At 44.5% G+C, this 21352-nt stretch overlaps 1 protein-coding gene across 4 annotated transcripts in view; it reads right to left on the bottom strand.

The window, feature by feature from the left end:
• Nucleotides 1-21352, bottom strand: part of AHDC1 (AT-hook DNA binding motif containing 1) — a 253172-nt gene that overhangs the window by 14817 nt on the left and 217003 nt on the right. For 2 of the 4 annotated variants that reach the window (XR_016271917.1, XR_016271919.1), the window contains 2 exons: nt 12852-12889; nt 861-5933 (listed from right to left, as the gene is read on the bottom strand). Coding sequence is in view for 1 of the 4 variants with exons in the window: in XM_089479531.1 (XP_089335657.1) it covers nt 904-5933; nt 12852-12889 (5068 nt within the window). In the remaining 3 variants the exon portion in view is untranslated. Of the gene's footprint in view, nt 1-109; nt 461-860; nt 5934-12851; nt 12890-21352 lie in introns of those variants that run through there. The other 2 variants (XM_089479531.1, XR_016271918.1) reach the window with 2 other exon arrangements.

A 21352-nucleotide genomic window follows, 5' to 3' on the forward strand; every position in this document is an offset into this window, starting at 1 on the left:
AATGACAAATGACAGTTTCCTGAGTTTTGACTCCAGCATGACTGCATCCTTTATGTAATCTTGGAAAGTTGTTTGTGTATCTTGAAGATGGGTACCCTGAACTCTCTGCTGTTCCGAAGACCAATGTTTTCAGGCACACCACCACTCTTCAGTTCATACAGAAAGAATACAGCCAATGTGCAATGGAGACACAGGGGTGTATTTTGCTGTTGCATGTGAAATCATCATTAATTGATTCATTGCTGTCCACCTCAGCCTTGCTATTAGCAGCTGAATACATAAATCTACAGACAATAAATACCTTTGCTCAAAGCTGGAACAGACATGCAAACAGTACCCTAAAGCCTCACCAGAAGAATTGAATAGTTGGGATCATGGGCTAGAGACCATGCTGGCTGGGATTTTGGGAACTGTAGTCCAAAACATAATTTTTTCCAAGCTCCTGTCCCATACCTAGTATCTAGAAATAAAAGTCAAATCAGTATCTATGTATTTCAAAAGCAATGCAGACCTTGGTACCTTTCAAGGGCTATCTGGGGTAAGAAGGACCCCAGAGCTATCTTGTTCCCTTCATATGTCCTGATTTTATCTTCCTTTAATCATTCTGACTTTCATTTTTTTTTCATTTAAAAAAGTCTCATTAAGGTCACTGCTGTCGAATAAGACACTTTGACTATAGATGTAACCTGGGATTGAAGAAGGATTGTTCCAGTCTGTCATTACCTCCTCTATGCTAAGAAGGTTAGATAACCTTCACTTTGGGCCTTTCTGTAGCTGGAATGATGGTGAGTTACATTGCATGCCCAGGATATCCTCCCAAGTATTTTAATTTCCCTCTGGCCTTTCCCCCAGGTACCTACCCTGAAACAAAACCTCGTTGTCTAGTTGGCACTTCAGATGACACTACAATGAGGTGACTGTGAAAGTGTCCTCCGGATGTTGCTCTAACATTGGACCCAAAAACCCACTCTTTTGGGCTGCAGTCATGATGGGGTGCCCTTGGGGTGCAAAGCTGGGGTACCTATAGTTGTCCTGGAGTGGCAGCATGGAGTCTCTTGGGACCGGGGAGATATTCAAGTCATTCATCAAGGGGCAAATATAAGCCCCACGGTGGTGAGCCCTTGCCATGTCCATGGGCTCTTTCTCAGTCTTGGAAGGGTTGGTGCTGGAGGGGCTGGTCAGATGGGGGTTGAGGCAGGAGGCATCTGGGCTTCTCCCCATAAAGTCCACCAACATCCCAACCCCAGCTTTGTTGTCATAGGGAGGGCTGCGGGTGCTCGAGGTGGGAGAGTACCAATAACTGGGATTTTTGCAGCTGGGCGAGTCGTAGTGTGGCTGAGACATAGGCAGGTCACGACAGGTCATATGCACACCCCCTGAGTGGGACATGCCCCCAGTTCCTTGCATGCTGTGTTTGAGGGAGTCGCAGGCTGGAAGCTTGCGGATGTCACTGGGCCGTAAGTCCTCCTTGAAGGCCAGGGTTGGGGAGCAGTTGGGTGAGAAAGCTTTCTGCAAGCTTGCTTCAAACACAGTCTGGGGAGTGGGTGGGGCTGCAAGCTGGTGGGGCAAGGCAGGGAAATGCTTGCTTTCCAGGTCTGCCTGCCCTAGGCCGGGGGAGTCACTCTGGAACCCTTGCCCAAAGGTGCCATCAGAAGGCGTGGAGGGGTTCATGGAATAGGGCCCAGTGTAGTCACAGGGGTCTCTTTCACTGAGCCCAAAGCCCCGTGACTGGGAGGGCAAGGGGGACATGCTACTGTCACCACTATAGTAGTCCAGTCCTAAATCTGTACTGTCTTGAAAAGGTGGGTTCACTGGCTGGGATTTGGTAGGGAACTTCGCTTTGCCAGTGCCTCTCTCTTTCCTGGAGGCACAAGCACCACGAGAGCCCCGTGGCTGCCTGGCTCCTGTGCCTCTCTTGGAAGGATATGCACCTGTTGAGAAATTCAGATGGGGGGCATCAAAGATATCCACTTTCTTCCGCCTGCCACGACCTGGCTTGGAGCTGCTTTGGAATAAGACACTCTGGTTCCAGTTGTAACCTGGGGCTGAAGAAGAATCATTCCAGTCCATCATCAGCTTCTCTAGGCTAGAGAGGCTAGATTGGCCTTCACTAGATGAGGCCTCGCTGTTGGCCCTTCTGTAGCCAGCTGGTTGGTTGAACTGAGTACTGTCGGAGGAAGATTCTGAGAAGGTCTCAGAGACTGTCTGCTGCTTGGCCTTCTGGGGCGTGTAGTTGGAGATGTCCAGGATGACATTGGGTTCATTGATGTGGCAATCAAAGCCTGGATTGTAGAGCTGGCTGAATGTCTCAGAGTTCCAGTCTAGGTTGCCATAGCCTTGCCGGAAAGCCCACTGGGAGGCACTGGGAAACTGCCGACAGTTTTCAGGGGAGGGCTGAAAAGAAACTGAACCTTTGGGGACCATGTAGCCACCTGGGGACACAGTGCTTGCCCGACTATCACACCTCATGGGGGTGTGGGAGGAGCTGGAGAACTGGCTGGGATCAGAGCTGTTGAAGAAGGAGGCCTTATTCAATGGCAAGCTGGGTCCGGAAGCCTGTTGAGCATAGCTGGCACTGTGGGCACTGCTTGGTGATGATGGCAGGCTGTTGCCACTACCATAGGTGAAGCTGCAGTCTTTGTTGTTGGGGCATTCCTGTGTGGTATGGTATGGCTTGCCTTGCTGGAACAAGCTAGATGGTGTGACGCTCTGCCCTCCACCAGTGCTGTAGTTGCCATACTGTGCATAGCTAGAGGCTGCTGTGGAATGAGCAGTGGGTGATCTGGACACAGCTGAGAGAGGAGCAAGCTTCTGGTAGGTGTCTGTACCACGACATTCAGAAGCAGTCTGAGAAAGGCTGTATCCAGATGCTCTACTGGGAGGGAACGACTGCCGGTTTGTCATGACCGTATGGAAGGGTGTTTCAATAGTGACAGTAGCGGTGGTGGAGGGTGTTGATTTACCTCCTCGGCCTGGGTAAGATGCCATGCCTCTCTGGGTTGCAATGGCATTGGGAGGGGCTGTGTATGTGGTAGTGGATTTGCGTGACTCAGAGCGTGTATTTGAGAGGGCAAAGTCCAGCAGATCAGAGGAGTCATCTGAATCCAGTAGGGAGCGGAAGTAGCCTGTGAAAAGATTCTGTCTTTCCTGGCTTAGTTCTGATTGTGAGGATGGATTGCTCCCACTGTAAAAACCAGTCCTGCTGGAAGAATTTGCCTCCAGTGCTGAAGAGTGAAAGGTCCGTGAGTCAGTGCCTTGGTAACTGCAATTCCTGTTAGCTTGGTTGGAGAGGTGTCCATGGTGGGATATCCAAGGACTCTCCTTGTCTCCACACCAGTCAGAAGCTCCATCGCCGAAGTTCTGGCTAGGGTTCTGTTCTGGAAACAATACCCCATTTTTGCGGGATCGCCTCTTTCTCTTGGGCTTTTCCATAGAGTCTGGTTCTTGTCGACCTCTCTTCCGTGGGTGAATGGGGTCAGCGTGCATGGCTGATCCTGGGGTCACCTTCTTCTTCTTGCCAATTCCTTCAAAGAAATCACTAAAGGAACAGCGAGATGAGTGAGCAGAGTGCCCTCCTCCACGCCCAAAGCCACCTCCTTTTCCACCACGCCGGCGGAAGCCTTGGACCCGGTGCAAAAAGTGGGAGATGCTTTGAGTGTCAGGGGCCTGGTGGATGGAGTCTGGCTCACTTGGGGTCCAGCAGCGGGGTGGGGAACAACGAGCTGAGCATTGGCTCTGGCGGTTTAGAAAGGCAAGCTTTGCCAGAACATCTGAATAGTCAGCTTTACTGTCATTAGTGTCAGCAACATAAGAGGGTTGTGGTGACGCCAGCTTCTGTTTCCTTCTCCTCCGTTTCTTCACTTCTGGGGTAGGCTCCTTGGGCTTGCATGGTCCCAATATCAGGTTTTTTGGAGGTCTCCCCCGCTTGCGCTTCAAGATAATGGGCATTTCCCCTGGAGGAAAAACCACTACCACATTACGGCCATTGTTTTTCATCTTCAGCAGCGGAGTTGGCTCCATTGAGGTACAAGTTGCTAATTCTTTGCCTTCTAGGTTCAAGTTGCTGTTGAGGGAGGATACTTTATATGTTGTCTTATTTCTCCTCCCAAGGGAGACGGGAATCTTGGCCATCTTCACCACCATCCTCCGTATTCCACGGCACTTGGGCTTTGGGGCCTGCAGATTTGTGGGAGCAGCCTTCTGGCCATCTTCAGATTCAAGAGAAGAAATGATGGGTTCCACCACTTCATCTGCTGGTACAGCTGCTACGGGCATCTTGGCTTCTTCAGGTTGTGCCATCACCACCTCAACTGGTAGGGACATGGGGAGGACTCGGGTCTCAGTTGCTATCTCTGCTCGCCGTCCCCGGCCTCCCCTCCTCCGGCGGCAGAGTATCTTTGGTTTATCTGTTCTCCGCAGAGCGTATTTCCTGTGATCATCCCTTCCTCGCCCGGCCCCACGCCTCACCGCTCCTCTAAGGGAGCAGCCTCCAAGGCGTGATCCAGGCTGTAGTGAGTGTGCTCTGAGGGATTCCTCTGCCTCCAGTTGGGTCTGGGAGTCTAACAACTTGGGCAGGGTGCCTAGCAGCTGGGCCTCTGGATCCAAAAGCTGGGCTTGGGAGTCCAGTAACTGCTGGTCCAGGGCTCCTAAAGCCTGGAGCCCCAGAGGCTCAGAGAGGGGTTCTAGGGACTGCAGTGACAATGATTCAGACAAGGGCTCTAGCGTCTGCAGCTCTAGAGGCTCTAGTGTCTGCAGCCCCAGAGGTTCAGGCAGGGGCTCCACAGTCTGTAGGGCCAGCGGTTCTGGAGGAGGCTCTAGAGACTTAGAGTCTACTAGCTGAGGCTGGTGCTCCAGAGTCTGTGAGCCAATTAACTGGGACCTTGACTCTAGGTCCTGGCTTTGTAGCAACTGGGAGTGGGACTCCGGGTGCCGATGATCTAGCAACTGGGGACCTGGGACCTGGGCCAAAGAAGCCAGTTCACTCAGGATATCTGTATTGGCCAGCTCAGTATAATCAGTGGTATCAGATTCTGAGCTGCTAGCTTCATCTAGGCTGCTAGGAGCCTTCAAAGCAGGACTATTCTGGCAGACTTGAAACTGGGCACCTGTAGTGCCCTCATCTGACTCTCCCATATAGAGGCTGGGTTGGGTCTGTTTAGACAGCTCAGCTTTGTCACTGCCCTGCGGTGCTACTTCCTCAGGGGTACGGATGCTGTTGGCCAGCATGGGTGAGGAGTAGAAGCTGTACTGCAGCCCCTGATCCCGCCCTTCCTCACTGAGAGGTGGGTGGCTTTTGATCTGTAGGCTGCTACAATCCAAGTGAACACCACAGCTCTTCAAGTCCTGGGAGAGACGGTTGATGTCCTTCATGATGTCAATGAGCTGCACCACAGGGTACAGGTTGATACGTCCATTGCCACACTTGCTCTTTAGCAGAGAAATGATGTTATCGATGTTACACCTCCCAGAAGCCAGAGTGGCATTGGAAAAGGTCTTGGCAGCTCTATCATGTGTAGCTGTCTCATCCGGTCCCTGGGCCTCATCAGGGCAGCCCAGAATGCTGACTGGCAGTAAGTCCTCTGTCTTGGTGCTGCTCTGGGTGTGAAGACTCTTATACCGTTCAGCTGTCTCAGAGTGACGAAGTAAGCCAGATTTGTGCTCCCGACCTAATACTGAACAAGAGCCTTCTGGAAAACTAAGCATGCTGAATGACAAAGCTTTCTCTGCCAGACACGCCGACACCTTTTGACCAGGATGCTCTGCCTGGTAGAATGTGGACTCTTGTGAGTAATCAGAAGAGCTGTGGATGGTACCTCCTGTTGGTGGTACAAGTGGGCCCTGGGATTTCAGCCGCTTCCGCAGTTCATCTTCACTGGTATGCCTCTTGGAAGAACAATTGCTGGGACGGATGTCTGCAAATGCTGAAGCTGGATCTGAAAAAAGCAAAGGGGAGGGGTTAATCTTGGCAGAGGATGTGATAGGCTCTAAGTATGACATCACCTATATTTGGGGCTCCTAAGTATATGTGCTTCCATACGGCAAGCTCTTATGTGACAATAAGTTATGAGTGACACAGGGACATTACCAAGAATGGAGTCCTTGTATTGGGTTTTCCTACTTTCCCCACAACATGAAAAAACACTTAATTTTGTGATGTCACTCACTATGGTGTTTCCATGGCCCTGCTCTAGCTCTCTGGCTGATGCTTTCAGGGCCATAAGATGGGTCCCACAAATTATCAGGGAAAAGAGAAAAACAGTACAGGGATGCTGCCAAAATGGCATCTCATCTTGAGCTTTCCTTTGTATCCCACAGCATACAAGAATTGACTTGGCTTCACCATTTTTGGTAGCATCTTGATGTCACACATAAAGCCCATAGTTAGGACTGCACTGTTGTTGTTTTTTAAGTGTTTTTATGTTGCTGGTATGGACTGATCCACCCCTTGCTGATGGACTTTGTAGAAGCAGAGAAAGGAGGGGTGTAACCTTCCAGCAGCTTTCTCCTCTGGCCAGTGACTGGAGCCAAGCTGTCTTCTCTCTCAATCTCTCCCCCCCCCCTGTAACCTGGTAACCAAAGGGAACACAAAGACATTGGGGATTTGTCATCAGCCAGAGGCTAGAGGACTTTTCAAATGCTGTTGCTCTCCCCAAGGGAGCAGTGCAGCAGCCAGTGACGATGACACCCAAGCAATCCCTTCTACTGAGGCAATGCTGTTTTTTTCACACAGCTACAGCTAAATGGATGGGAAAACCTGTGAGTCTTGCCCCATTGAGAGTAAGGAGCATGTTGAATCTTTTTTTTTTTAACTAAGAAGATAGTGGTTGTCTCAGTATTGATGACCCTCATGTGATGCATACCACAAATTATCTCCCTCCCACAACCCCTTCCCTGGCTTATTTTTTTCTTATTTTTTTAGCAGCTTCATGGTGCCTTTCTCCAGCCCAGGAAAGCATGTCTCTTATGGTGTACAATAAAGCCATCTACCCCCCTGCAAAGAAAAGCTATGGTGGCACCAGAGGTTGCAATGGGAACTCGAACTGGCAATGTATGAAGGCTGGAGATTCAACTTCATTAAAATTTAGAGGACTTTAGATCCCCTAACCCTGCTGTAGGGAGACCAACCAAGAAAACTGCAGGTCAGAGCAAGGTGAATAGGCTTCCCTACCTTTAACAAAAACTGCTTGAGTTGGGTTTGCTCAATAGTCAGAGCAAATAGGACAAAGCTTAGAAAATTTAAGCAACACAGAGGACAATGCCTCACATGGCTTATGCAAGTTAGTCTATGTAGAAAAGAAATGAAGTTGTAAAGATGATTTGAACATCTTGAGTTACATAGAGCTGCAACTGGATAATGGACCAATTCCAGAAAATGCTCACCAGTAACTGGAGAGACGTGACTGGTAGGGTGTCACAGGATTCTGTCCTATTCTGTATTGTTTAATATCTTTTAAAATGACTTAGAGCCTGTACAGACCAGCTCGAAAGATTGGTCTGTGAGTGGAGTCAGGGTGCAGCGTCCTGGCGATGCTTGCCCTAATTCTGCCCTTAGGGCACCATGATGGCGCACACTGCTCCAGACGGCACACGATATCATGACACTTCTGGCACTGCGTCCAAATGATGCAACACCAAAGGGGTACCATAGAGCCACACTGCCACGGCTATGGTGCCCTTTGGAGGGCGCAAAAAGGAGCCTATTTTGCAGCTCCTTTTTGTGCCCTCCAAAGGCCAGATAGTGGCCACGGGCTGAGGCTGCTGCAGCCCCAATCCAGCCAGGAAAGGGGCAGCTGCAGACTGTCCCTTAGATGATGGAATAGAAGGCATGTTTATCGAAACTTCAAATGACATCATTTTTTTTGGGGGGGGAGTAGCTAATACATTTTTGCAGGGGGATAACTGACTTTATTGTGATTTTATATATAGACGTTTTAATTGTTTGAATTTTATAATAATTTTAATGGTTTTATCTGTGAGCCACCTTGGGTCCCTCTGGGGAGAAAGGTGGGATATAAATTAAATAATAAATAATAAATAAAACTTTAATTTATATCCTGCTTTTTGTTTCCACAATCAAAGCAGCATACAACCTTTAAAAAATACAATATATACAATTCCCCCCTAAATAAATAATTAAATAATACATCAGAGGACAGGTTCAGAATTGAATGTGACCTTGACAGATTTGAGAGCTGGGGCAAAATTAACAAAATGAATTTGAAAAGGGATCAATTGTAAAATCTAGGCAGGAAAAATGAAATGCACATATATATGACAGGTGAAACCTGGCTAGAAGGAAATAGATGTGAAATAGATCTAAGGGTCTTAGCAGACCACAAGCTAAATGTGACTCAACAATGTGACACAGTAGCCAAAAAGCCAATGTAGTCGTAGATAGCATCAATAGGAGTACAATGTCCAGATTAAGGGAAATAGTTGTGCCACTCTATTCTGCTTTAGTCAGACCTTACATAGGCCAGTTACAAACGGGCCTAAAAGTGTGTGCTCCCCGCGTGCTAGGGTTAGAAAGGGGCGTCCTTTCTGGACGCCCCCAACCCTAGCACGCGCGGAGCACGCACAAAATGGCAGCAGCCGTTCCACATGGCCGCCGCCATTACGATGTCACGACCGCACCACCTCTATACGATGCGGCGCGGATGTGACGTCGTCACACCATGCCAGGGCGCATAGTGCACCCCTTCCCCGGCCGCAAAAGGAGCTCTGAAATGGAGCTCCTTTTGCCATTTGCGTTGCTGGGCGCAGCTTTCAGACGGCTGCGCCCAGCGACGCAGAGGAGAAAGGGGCCAAGCGGCCCCTTTCTCCTCCTCCCCGCCACCACGGGGTGTCCTTGGGGCTTGAAGCCCTAAGGACACCCCTTTCCAGGCTGCGGGGAAGGGGCCTTTGGCCACTTCCCCGCAGCCTGGAAAACGGCAGATCGGGGCCTCAGAGGCTGCCACTCTGACCACTGAGGCCCCAATCCAGCTGGGAAAAGGGCGGGTGCAGGCCGCTGCTTTTCGGCAGTCTGTAACCTGCCTTAGAATGATGTGTCAGGTTCTGGGCATCACACTTCAAGAAGGATATTGGAAAGCTGGAATGCGTCCTGAGAAGGGTGACCAAGATCATAAAAAAAAATCTGGAAACCAAGACTTGTAAGGAATAATTTAGGGAGTTGGGTAAATTTAGCCTGGAGAACAGATGGCTGAACGGTGATACGATAACCATCTTTAAATATATGAAGAGGTGTCATGTAGAAGATGGGGAGAGTTTGTTTTCTGCTGCCCCAGAGACTAGAACACAAACAATGGATTCAAATTGCAAGAAAAGAGATTTCATCAAAGTGTTAGGAGGAATCTCTTTACTGTAACAGTTATTCAACATTTGAATAGATTGTTTCAGATGTTGGTTGACTCTTCAACTTTACACAGAGGTTGGATGGGCATCTTTTATAAGAGTTTTAGTTGTGTATTCTTATGTGGCAGAGGGTTGGATTTCTTTAGTGAACCACAACTCCCTGAATTCCCCCATAGCCATGATGGCAGCATAGTCACTGTCTTCACCCATCTTTCTACTTCAGAGGAGCCAGATTTGATGGACTGAAGCCACCACTCTCTCTTTCACTAAGTGACACAGAGGACAATGCCTCACTTGGCTTATGCAAGTTAGTCTACGCCAGGGGTAGGCAACCTGCGGCCCGCGGGCCGGATGCGGCCCGGCGAGGCCTTGGGACCAGCCCCAGCCTGGTCCTACTGCCGATTGCCGCCGGGGCCTTTGGCCTCTCACGCGCAGGGGCAAGGGGGGCAATTGTCTATAGACTCCTCAGAAACATGCATTTATATTAACATTTTTTAAAAAAATCAGCAATTTTTTTTGCATGTCCTCCACTTTTTTTAAAAAAGTGTCCACCATTTGAAAATGTTGCCCTACATTTATCCCGGTTTATTTATTTATTTAATTTTAAAAAAAAATTATTTAATTTTTTATTTTTTGGCTTCGGCCCCCCGGTTGTCTGAGAGACAACAACCCGGCCCCCGGCTCAAAAAGGTTGCCTACCCCTGGTCTACGCAGAAAAGAAATGAAGTTGTAAAGATGACTGAAACATCTTGAGTTCAGTTACAATGCGGTGCTAATTTTAATGAAGATCCCCAAAAGTCCTTTTACAAAGCCAATCAATGGCCTTTATCAGGGCCAATCCAACGCAGCCTTGTCACAAACCAAGGTGAGCTCAATTTCAGGTTCATACAAATGTGACAAAATGGGAGGGAGATAGATCTGATAATCCAAGGGGCACTGCGCATCATTCTTGTATCAGACCAACTGAAATGAATGGGCATGGCACAAGGGCATGCCTGTTCCCCAACATAATCAAATTCTTGGATTGCTCTCATTTCCCGCCACGGGATTATGCACCATGGCAAATGATCCAGAGAGTAGTGCCATTTAGACCTTTAATCTGAAACACTTTGTTTTATCTCCATTGGGCTAGGGCTGCAGAGAATTACGTGACCATGTTTTGCCCCCAGATAGAAATGCATGCACCAATATGGAAATACTAATCCTAATAGTATGTAGAGAGATCTTGTAGCACCCGAGAGACTGACTGAAAGAAAGAAGTTGGCATCACGAGCTTTCATAGACTAACATCTACTTCCACAGATGCATTACGCTGCCGACGTTTCTTTCAGTTAGTCTCTAAGGTGCTACAAGATCTCTTTACATACTGATTCTACAGACTAACATGGCTATATCTACTAATAGTAATAGTAATACTAATACTACTAATAAAAATTGAAAGTGGCCAGTAGTATTGGGAGATATAGGGGAGCTTTAATGGGGCCCAATGGCTTGCAACAACACAACATAGTTTCTCCTGGACTTAAATGAAAATTTGGGAGACACTGGAGGGCTGCAAGAGACCGTCCAGTCCCAAAAATGGCCTTGGGGGTCTGCCCACTTTCGCTTATATGAAATAGATTGTGGGTGAGCAAATGTCACTGCGTGTTAGCTGTGTTGTTCCTATCACATACACATATACTGCACCATAGTTGCCGGAGGTATAATCCTGCTATGGGATCTTAGCTATTGCTGGACTCCAGCTCACATTAGTCCAACATTGCCCATGGTCAGGGATGATGGAGTGCAGGTATATCTGAGGGGATGCAAGTTCCCTGCCCTTTATCAGCTAGGGCCCTTAACATAATTTTGGACTACAACTCTCATCATTCCTGATGACTGATCATACAGGTAGGAGCTGATGGGAGTTATAATCCTGAACATATGGAGGGCACCAGGCTGCCTAAGGACCACTATTCAGTCTTCCTATTCCTATCTTTCTAGACATGCTAGGAAGCTTTTCTGAGATCACTATGCTGTCCTAAAGCTTGCTAGGCTGGTGTTGATGCTGGAAGGTGAGCCACATAGCTCCTTCACAGAGCTATTGAATGATTGTTGACTAGCTAATGGTTTTAATGTTTTTTTAGAAATTGATGGAGCCACTTCTTTCTCAAATTGGTCAAGGTCAGGATCCAGAGCCTGTATGGGTTTTCAACCTCCCCTTGATACATGGGAGGCCTCAGGCTTTCTTTCTTTCTTTCTTTCTTTCTTTCTTTCTTTCTTTCTTTGAAATTCAAATCAATATACAAATAAATTTTTAGAAGACTGGGAAAAGGTAAATAATTATCTAACACAGGAAAGGGGGGATATAATTATACTGGATGTAATCTCATGACATAAAGACATAGATAATAAAAGCAGGAAACCCAAGTACTGCACAAACTTGATAATCGATACTTTGGAGATAATGTTCAAATTGAAAATGCACAGGAAAACATGGTATATTAAATACAAGATAGTACATTAGATAAGTATTTTTCTTTGAAATCTACCAAAAGGCTGTAGACGAGGAAGTAGTGAATGGATTATGGATGAAACAGAATGCCATAGTTAGGATATAATTTAATTGTGTTTGGATTGTTTTTGTGAGTATCAAGAAATGGATGTCTGGAATATTCATGGGAGCTGAATGTTTATGGAAACTGAATGTATTTTATATGAGTTTGTCTTTAATTTTTGGAAAACTGATTTTATCTATATTCATTTATCTATATGATGGGAGGCCTACGTCTGCTAACTGGGCGCTGCATCACCATAACTGATTTTTGGTCTGGACTCACTGAGTTACCGCTTTGGAAGCTTCAACATGTTGGAGGAATAGTGAAGACCTAGAGCTGGGACTGAGGTTCCAGTGAAGAAAAGTAGGGTCCCTTCTGCTGGAGCTTCATCAAGTGTAGCGCCACCTAGTGCAGTGGCTTCTGACTATGTCTCAGGGAGGCTGAGGGACAAGGTTGGGGAAAATGCAAATAGGGTCTCTATTTCTGTTATGGGTCCTCTTCCACTTTCATATACAGACAGTCTGGTCAGGTTCAGGTACCAAAAGTGGTACTTTGGGGAACTGTTGTAGAGAGGGAAGCAGAAAGAGTTGGTTATATCTGCAGAGCCAGTCTGTGTAGGTAGTAAATAAAACAACAAAAGCCTCTGGGGAAAACAGCAACAGCCATCAGATTAGAATGCGAATCAGAAAGGGGAGTTGTGTCTAAATGTGCCTGTGATGTGTACATGATCACGCCCCAGAAAGATTTTTTAGCAGCAAAGGGGCACTATCTGAGAAGAACAGCCCATACAACCCTTTCCCAAGGCAAGATGTACAGCTTAAGCACAATGCATAAAAACAAATGTGTGCATTTATTATATGACGAATGGACTGTACAGACGAGCAGCCACACTCATTGGTTTCACTGCAGCCTCACGAAGGAAGATGTGGGAGGGAAACGCAACATCCACAGTGCTTGGCTTACCTTCTGCTTTGCTGCTCCTGCTGTTACACTTGAGTTCTCTGTTAAGAAGGAAGAAGAAAAGGGAGTTTGGTCTGCTGAACAAACACTGTCAACCTTTTGCAGACTTTTCTGTTTGTGGCTCCGTCTAATCAATGAAGAGTAACTTGCCAATCTTGTTCTGCATTGGGGACCCATAGCCGCAACTGAAGGCAGGGTGACGTACTCCCTTAGCTGTGCAGACATAGCAGGGATCATTCAAATAATAATCTGGAATAAGAATGGGGAGCATGGGACCCTCCTGATGGGTCTTGGACTGCAACTCCTAGCATCCTATATTGGGGTTTTACAGTCCAACACATCTGGAGGAGCACCTTTCTCACTCCCGCACAAGACAACCAGGACTCTTACTACAAAATTTCAGGATATTTCCAGAACCATGGGAAATAATATTCCAATCTAGACTTGGAAATTATGTTTATCAGCTCAGGTTAGTAGCCAAAGCATTACAAATAGCAAACAGGTTGAAAGTGATTTTTTTCCTTTCTTTCCCTAAAGCAAAATGAGAAAGAAGCCCAGGAGTCTACTGGTTGCACAGAGCCTGGCTAATGAAGAAGTTTCAGTCACATTTGGTGCACCAACATTTTTGTTCATAATGAAACATCTAGCAAACTTTGGAAAAGTCACAATTTTGAACTAGAACCCTAAGAATCCCCCAGCCATTTTATCTGGGTCACATAAAAGTTACTGGCCTTACTCACTGCGGGATTCCAGGAGTTGTCCTCTAAAAAGGTTATTTTTCCAAGCTCTGAGATAAAGCCCATGGTCTCTCACAGGGCTGCTTGAGCCCATAAGATTCCGGGTTTCAATGAGTACTGAGCATTGCAGTTTCTATCTCTTCACATGGAAGCCTTTAGTTTAACAATAGTGATGGCATCACAGCATACCTGGTTCCAGCTCTTCTTTTACTGCATAAAAGTTACTGGCCCCTCTATTTTGTCAGCCCCCCCTCTCTGCCACTTTCTATGCCCTATTGCATGTCTGCTTTCTTCTGCTGCTACGCACCTCACACCACACCATGAGATGAGAAATGTTCCACTAGATACAAAGTGAGAGATAACATAAAGTGAAAGATAATCCAAAGTGAGAGGTAATGTGAAAGTAAGGTGTGGGGGGAGAAAAGACCCACAGAAAGAGGCCACAAAGGTTGTTTCACCTTGTGGGAATTTCAATACTGCAGCATGCTTTATCAAAAGTAAGTGCCCTGGAGCTCTGTGGGGCTTATTTCCTAGTAAGCACATTCAAGACTGCACTGTTCATATGAATTAGGTACTTCTTTCCACCCTGCTTGAACTCATATTTAGTGGTTAAAACAACAACAACAACAACAACAACAACAACAACAACAACAACAGGAATTGGGTTAAAAAAATAAATCAAGTGGTGATGGCACTGCTCCCCTAAACAGAGGCTCTATACCAAGCTACTGATAGCCAGAATGTCAAAAGCTATGATTTGAAGACAAGTATAGGGATGACATTATTGTTTGGGGAGGGTGAAGGGGGAATGTAAAATGAGAAGTAAAATAAGATTGTAGGGGGTAAAGTAGATGAGGTAGATAGGAGGGTAAAAACAAGTGGGATAGGAGGTAGATAGGAGGGCAAGAGTAAGGGTAAGTGGAGGGTAAGTGCAAGTGATGTAGATAGGAAGAAGGTAGGGGAAATCTGAGAGGTTAGTAGGAGAGAGAGAGAGAGAGAGGAGGCAAAGAGTGAATTAGAAGGAAGGAGGGGAGAGTACATTAGATGAAGGGAAGGAAGAAGGAAGAAAGAAAGAAAGAAAGAAAGAAAGAAAGAAAGAAAGAAAGATTAAAGCAAGAGAGGGAAAGGAGGACTATATAATTGGATAAGTAAAATTGATAGAGGCAAAAGGTAAAGGTTTGGGGTAAAGGTAAAGGGTAAAGGTAATTAGGGTATACAGAATATAAGTTTTGCATTAGAAAGATATATGCAATAATGACAACACAGGTAAGATTGTTGTTTGTCTTGTTGTTGTTGTTTTATGCATATACGATTATATGTTTAATAAAAATATTTTCAAATAATAATAATAATAATGTCAAAACCTGCAGTTTTCCACAACATGGACATAGAATCACAGGATACCTGAAACTGTGCTTTTGCCACTCAGCTTAGCAAAGGCATAAAAACTGTCTGTCTGTATGCGTGTGCACAGGAGGCACAAATATGTGGATATCCCATCATCTCAAAGATGCTTCTATGTGCAATGGTAACCATACACCGGGACTGCATGAAACCAGGGGATGACAGATATTTCAGATTTATTAACAAGACATCCCAGAGTGTCTTGTGTGTATGTAAGTCAGCCACCTTTGGCTAAAGGTTCTTATAGTCACATCTCCACTAGGTGTCCCTGATGAGCTACAGATCCCCTTCCAAGCAGCCTTGTCTGCTAAACAGTTAAAACCCCCTCCCAAAGTTATTCCCACTTTCTGTTTTAACTTTCTGACCTGGCTGCACTACTTCTCTGGCCTGACAGAAAGCCTCCTTTGTATAGCTCCCTTTTTGTGAGACAACCAGGGGCTTGCCTTGCCCAAAGGTGGCTGAGGAAACACGCACCTGGCACTAAGCTTTTAAAAATCCATTAATTACAGTCTGTGCCTCCCTTCACCCTGAATCTTGAAGGAAGGAAAGAAAGAGGGAAGGAAGGAGAGAGAGAGAGAGAGAGAGAGAGAGAGAGAGAGAGACTGGAAAAAAGAATGCAAGGCTTTTGGCTTGCAACTTTCCTTGTTGCAGGGGAGGGGGGGCAAAGGGAAAATTCTCCATTTTGGTCTAGATAGCAAGGGACAATCTCAAATTTGGACTGACAGCATTTCATGTGCCCATTTGGGACTTTCTTTACAAAAAAAAGTCAGGAATTTCATTCCTTAGAGTGCCAAAGAGATAGCAAAGTGGCATGTGTCAAGCTCAGATCAGCTGGAAGCCTCCTCTGAACAAATCTTGCCAAGAAAACCACATGATATGGCCTTAGGTTTGCCATAAGTCAGAAAGGACTTGAAGGCACACAACACACACACATACACAGGTGTCTCTGTATAGTTGAACTCCATCATATGCAGCCAGGATGCTCAGCCACAAATTATGCCTCTTTTGTAAGGCCTCATTCTTTCTGAAGGTGATCTACCACTGTGTTGTCTCACTTCAGGCTCCAGGTCAAGGCTTATATAACCAAATGCCATTTCTTGTTGTCAGGGTCACCAAATGCAAGTCATGTGCCAGTGAAAGTTTTCAGCCTCCCTCAGAAGCACATCTCTAAAACTGACAAGAGCTGTTGGTGGGTGACTGTGGGCTGGCCAGCCAGATAACCACCACTGATGCAGGCAGTGGCTTTGGACCAAGCAGGAAAGCCCAACAAAGCAGCTCTCATCCCATTCCCTTCCCTCTTTCCAACTTCTGCTAGGCTGGGAAAAAGCTCCCACTGGGTGTACCTGCAGTGTTCCCAGTACATGAAAGGTAAGAAGGCGGATGAAGAGAGAGAGTGGGGAGAGCAAGACAGCTGTTCGGTGCACCTAGGGAGGCTGGGGGAAAGTGGGAGAGGATCTGGCTGCCAGAACAGCCCTGACAATGGCTCAGTTGGAATCAGGAGAACTTTCCTCCTTTGCTTCTACAAGTCAGGCCACAAGTCCTACAAGTCAGTGGCAGTTGGAGCAACGTCTAAGGACTCTAGCTTTGTTTCCTGGTCCACCTGGTGAGCCTCTGGCAGACTGGCTAAAAATCTTTATATGGGATTTCAAATTTTGCATATTTTTATTATTTTGAAATTCATTTTATAACTGATACAAAAATAATAGCAAAAAAGAATAGAATAGCAATAGCAAGTACATTTCTATATCACTTATCACTTGAGAGGGAGTGATCAGGCAGACCCAGCTCCACTAAGGACAGCCTGAAGGAGGAGGCTCCTCCCTCCTTAACTGTCATCTTCCGGCCTCCTATTCCCCTCCAGCTATGCTCTGACTGTGTGTGTGAGAGGCTTGCATACCCTAATGAAGTTGTGAGCTATGCTGGCGGTGGTATAATAGCCACCAGTATGGCCTCCCATGCCAGACAGGTCACAACCGAAGGGTCTGACCAAGAGCACCTAAGAGCAGGATGGGCTCTCTAGCCTTATGGCAACCATCCTAGGAGAAAGAAAACTCCATGGTGACATGGTGAGTAAATCAGGAACTCAAACTTCCAGTGGCACACAGAAGTTAAGACTGCCACTGCTGCACTTACAGCAGTCTGGAAGTCTAGAAGCCAGTTTTTAAATATTGGCGCACACATGTGTTGTTGGTGACTTGCCAGCAATCAATGTGGTGTAACTCACTCTGTGTTGGACTGGCACTTGGAAGACCCTGGTTTACATCTCTATTCAAAGATGAATCTATTTTCTACAAAGGGATCCATCTGAGACGAGCGGTGTGTGAGAGGGGAGCTGAGGTTTGGCGGGTAAGAGGAGACGCAAGGCAAAGCGGAGTGCGCGAGAGACGGCGAGGCAAACGGGGAGAAAAGAAGAGGAACAGAATTGTGGAGACCCGTTGGAGACACAAAGATTGAGGAGACCCCAGTGTAAGAGTGAAGGCAGAGGATCTCTGGGAAGGTTTCGGAGGCTGTGTAGGTTGAAAGGGAAAAAAGAAGATGTGGAGGAGGACTCACAGCATTGGCGGCTTAGCTTGATTGGTGAGAGAAGGAAGAGCAAGCGGAGGGGGGGGGGAAAGAAAGGAAAGAAAAAATTGGTTATAAACTGGATTATTTGAAACAACAAGGGCCACGCGAAGGGGGAGCAAGATTGGAAGGGAAAAAGAGTGAGGCCTTAAAAAGGAACTTAAAATGGCAACCGTCCCGAGAAGCAAGGTTTGAGACCAGTGCTGTGGGGAGGAAAGAGTTTGTGGATCCAAGGTCTTATAGTCTTGAAGAACCAAGGTGGCTTATAGAAGAGACTGCAACAACTTTAAGTTATTATTTAATTGTAAGTGTAGGAATCTGTTAATGTAAGCAAGAAAAAGACTACATTGTATCTGACTGTATTTCATTGTCGCAGGTGACCTAGTACTGTTGTTTTAAAATTAAAGTCTAATGTAAGGGAAAAGGAGAAAGGGAGGCAGGGAAAAAAGAACAAAAAAGGAGGGAAGGGGATATTATTATTAAAAAGACTGCAGGGAGGAGGCTGCAAAGGATTCAGATAAAGGAATATAGAAACTAGTGACCCAATATTATTGGCACATGGGAGTAAATTCTCCAATTAGAGTCTAGCCAGACCTGGAGGAAAGCTTATTCAAATGTATTAGTTCTTTATTTAAAAAAGTACATACAACCCGGATTATATTTAGATACGTATTGGCATCTAGATAGAGTGATAGCTTGGTGTGGTTAGAACAAAGGAAGGGGAGGGGGAGAGAAGGAAGAAGGTTCTTCTTTTTTTCCCTTTCTCCTCTTTTTCTTCTTTTTGCTCTCTCTTTTCCCCATACGTGTACTTTGAGGGACTGTGATTTATTATAGTGGGTATAGGATTAACTGAAGACAAAATAAATAACCTAACAAGACAAATAGAATTCAAAATAAACCCCCTGAAATCTACTTAAAGACTTGGGGACCTAAAGTGAAGGGCCCAAGCGACAAATGACCTCTGAGAACTTTAAAGTAATCTACTAATAATTTGGTCTTAATATTGAAGAATCCCCCCCCCCGCTCCTATCAACCCCAGCTTTATTACACTATTTGTCTTTCTTTTGTCAACTATTAAAGATGTCAATGACAACAAGAAAGGCAGCTGCACAGGCGACTGTAGCGATTCAAAGGAGACCATCAATTGATACACTATCGAAAATGTCAGAACAGAATGAGACTCTTTTAGAGGAAATGAGAAGATTGCACCAGGAAATGAACCATGAAATACTGAAATCCAGATCGGAATAGGAGTTCAAGTCAGAATTAGGAGAGATAAGGACAAGATTGGATAAGACAGATGAAGAGCTAAATATAATCTCTGGGAAAGTAGGGGAACTTTAACTGGATGTGAGGAAAGTAGAGATTAAAACCAAAACATTGTGCAAAGGACAACAAGAGGACCAGGAATTGATATTGAGGCTGCAGGTGAAAACTGTTTGAAGTTAAGACGACTACCTGAAAAGACGAATGAGAATCTATACACATATCTCTCTCCGATCCTGGCCAAATTTATTGATGAATCTGAGATTCATTTCCTGTGGGAATTAGATAGGGTCTACAGGATTAATTCCCGTATAGCAAAGATCAAGAAACTGCTGAGGGATGTGGTGATTTTTCTTCGTACGTAAACAAACAAGAGACCTAATCCTCCAACAAAGCTACAAAACGAAGTTAATAATAGAGAACAAAGAGATAGCAATATTAAGAGACATCCCAGGGAAGATATTGAAAAAGAGAAAGGACTACAACTTTCTAACAGATCAATTGAAGGAGTATGGAATTCCGTTTAGGTGGGAGGAAGTAGAAGTGACTTTGAACCAAAGGAAAGTGAGGTTAAATTCGATTGAGAAAGCGAAGAGTTTCCTGACTGATTTGAAAAAAGATATTGAAAGGAGAAACGAAAAAAGAGATAGAGGAGAAGGTGGAACAAGAGAAACCTGAGAAGAGGTCAATATATAAATCAGCAACCTATTAATACTAGTACTCTCTGAGAAATATCCGATTTCTCTTTTTCTATTATATTTACATATACTCATTCTCATTTACTGCTTGTGTAATTCCCTGTACCTTTTTTCTTCTTCCTCCCTTTGTTTATAATAAAGTGACTATTTTGAAATAGGCTACAGGTATTTCATTGTACAAAACTGAAAGAAAGGGTAAAATACCCAAAACAAAATCTAAATTGAAAGGGAAAAGAAAAAAAAAGGCGGTGGGGGAGACAAAATAAAAATAAAGACAATAAGGGAAGAAAAAAGAAAATACTATCATGGAACGTTAAAGGGCTAAATTAACCTCAGAAAAGAAAAAAAAGTATTTTTATATTTAGATAAAAAACTATTCTGACATTATTTTCTTGCAAGAATCACATATAAAAACTAGAGATAAAAGATTGATCAAAAGGGAAAAATTGGGGAAAGAATATGTCTCTTCCATAGACAAAAACAAAAGAGGAGTAAAAATTTATGTGAAAAATCATATTGAATCGAAAGAGATCTTCAACGATAAAAATGGTCAATATTTAGGAACAGAAATATATTGGAGTGGGAAAACCTTTTTGTTAGTAGGCATTTATAGTCCCCAAAATAATAAAAGTGATTATTAGAAAATAAATAAATAAAAGAAATTCTGTCAGATTATGATTATGAAAATGTAATTGTAGTAGGTGACTTTAATGGGATAATTGAACCAAAACTAGTCAGAAAGTAAGAGAAGAAAAGAAAAGAAAAACAAGGTAAATTACCTAAAGCTTTCTTTAACCTAATAGACAATCCTTGACAGAGATCTGGAGACGCTTGTATAATAAAGGAAGATCTTACACCTTTTATTCAGAGAGACATGGATCTCTGTCTAGAATCAACTTGTTTTTGATTTCAAAGTTAGTGTTCAAAGAAGGGAAAGAAATGATAACTTTAAACAGAGAAATTTCTGACCACAACCCTACAGTATTAACCTTGGGGGAACCTTATAAGAAAAATAACCGGTACTTAACTGAAGAAATGTTAAAGGACAAGGAGATAATATAGAAAGGGGAAAAATGATCCAGTTGTTTTTTAAGGAAAATATGAACATGGAAGTAAACATAGCAACAGTTTGAGATGCAGGGAAGGCTACTATTAGAGGGTTTCTTACATAACAGAACATTATATTACAAAGACAAAGGAAGCAGAAGCTAACTTTGCTGAAAAACAAGGAAACTAGAAGCTATAACAGAACTGGACAAAAAATTAAAAATGGCAAAACAAAACTTTTTTGAGCAAGCAAACAAAACGGGTAAGTGGCTTGCATATAAGCAAAGAAAAGAGAAAAAGAGAAAACTGATTAACAGAATAAAAAGTGGAGATACAATATATACCCAACAAAACAATATAAAAGAAATATTTACGGATTTCTACCAAAAATTATATGCAGATTAGATACCTAAGAAAGAAGATGTCAGGGAATATCTAGATAAACTCGAAATGAATAGCTTATCTGAAGAACAACAAATGCAACTGAATCAACCAATAACCAGGAATGAAATTTGGGGTGCAGTAGGCAGGTGTAGATTGGGGAAAGCGCGAGGTAATGATGGACTAACAGCTATCTCTTATAAGACGTTTAAAGAGGAATTGAGGCATCCATTACAATTAGTTATGAATGATGCATTAATAGGAAACATCCCGGATTCACGGAGGGAAGCAGAAATTATTTTGATACCAAAAGAAGGAAAGGATGTGTTAGAACCATCAAATTATTGCCCGATTTTATTACTTAACAACGATTATAAAATTTTCTCGATAATTTTGGCCAATAGGTTAA

This window comes from Sceloporus occidentalis, unplaced genomic scaffold, assembly GCF_023333645.1.
Source record: "Sceloporus occidentalis isolate IW3139 unplaced genomic scaffold, rSceOcc1.0.p SCAF_13, whole genome shotgun sequence".
NCBI classification, from domain to species: Eukaryota; Metazoa; Chordata; class Lepidosauria; order Squamata; family Phrynosomatidae; genus Sceloporus; species Sceloporus occidentalis.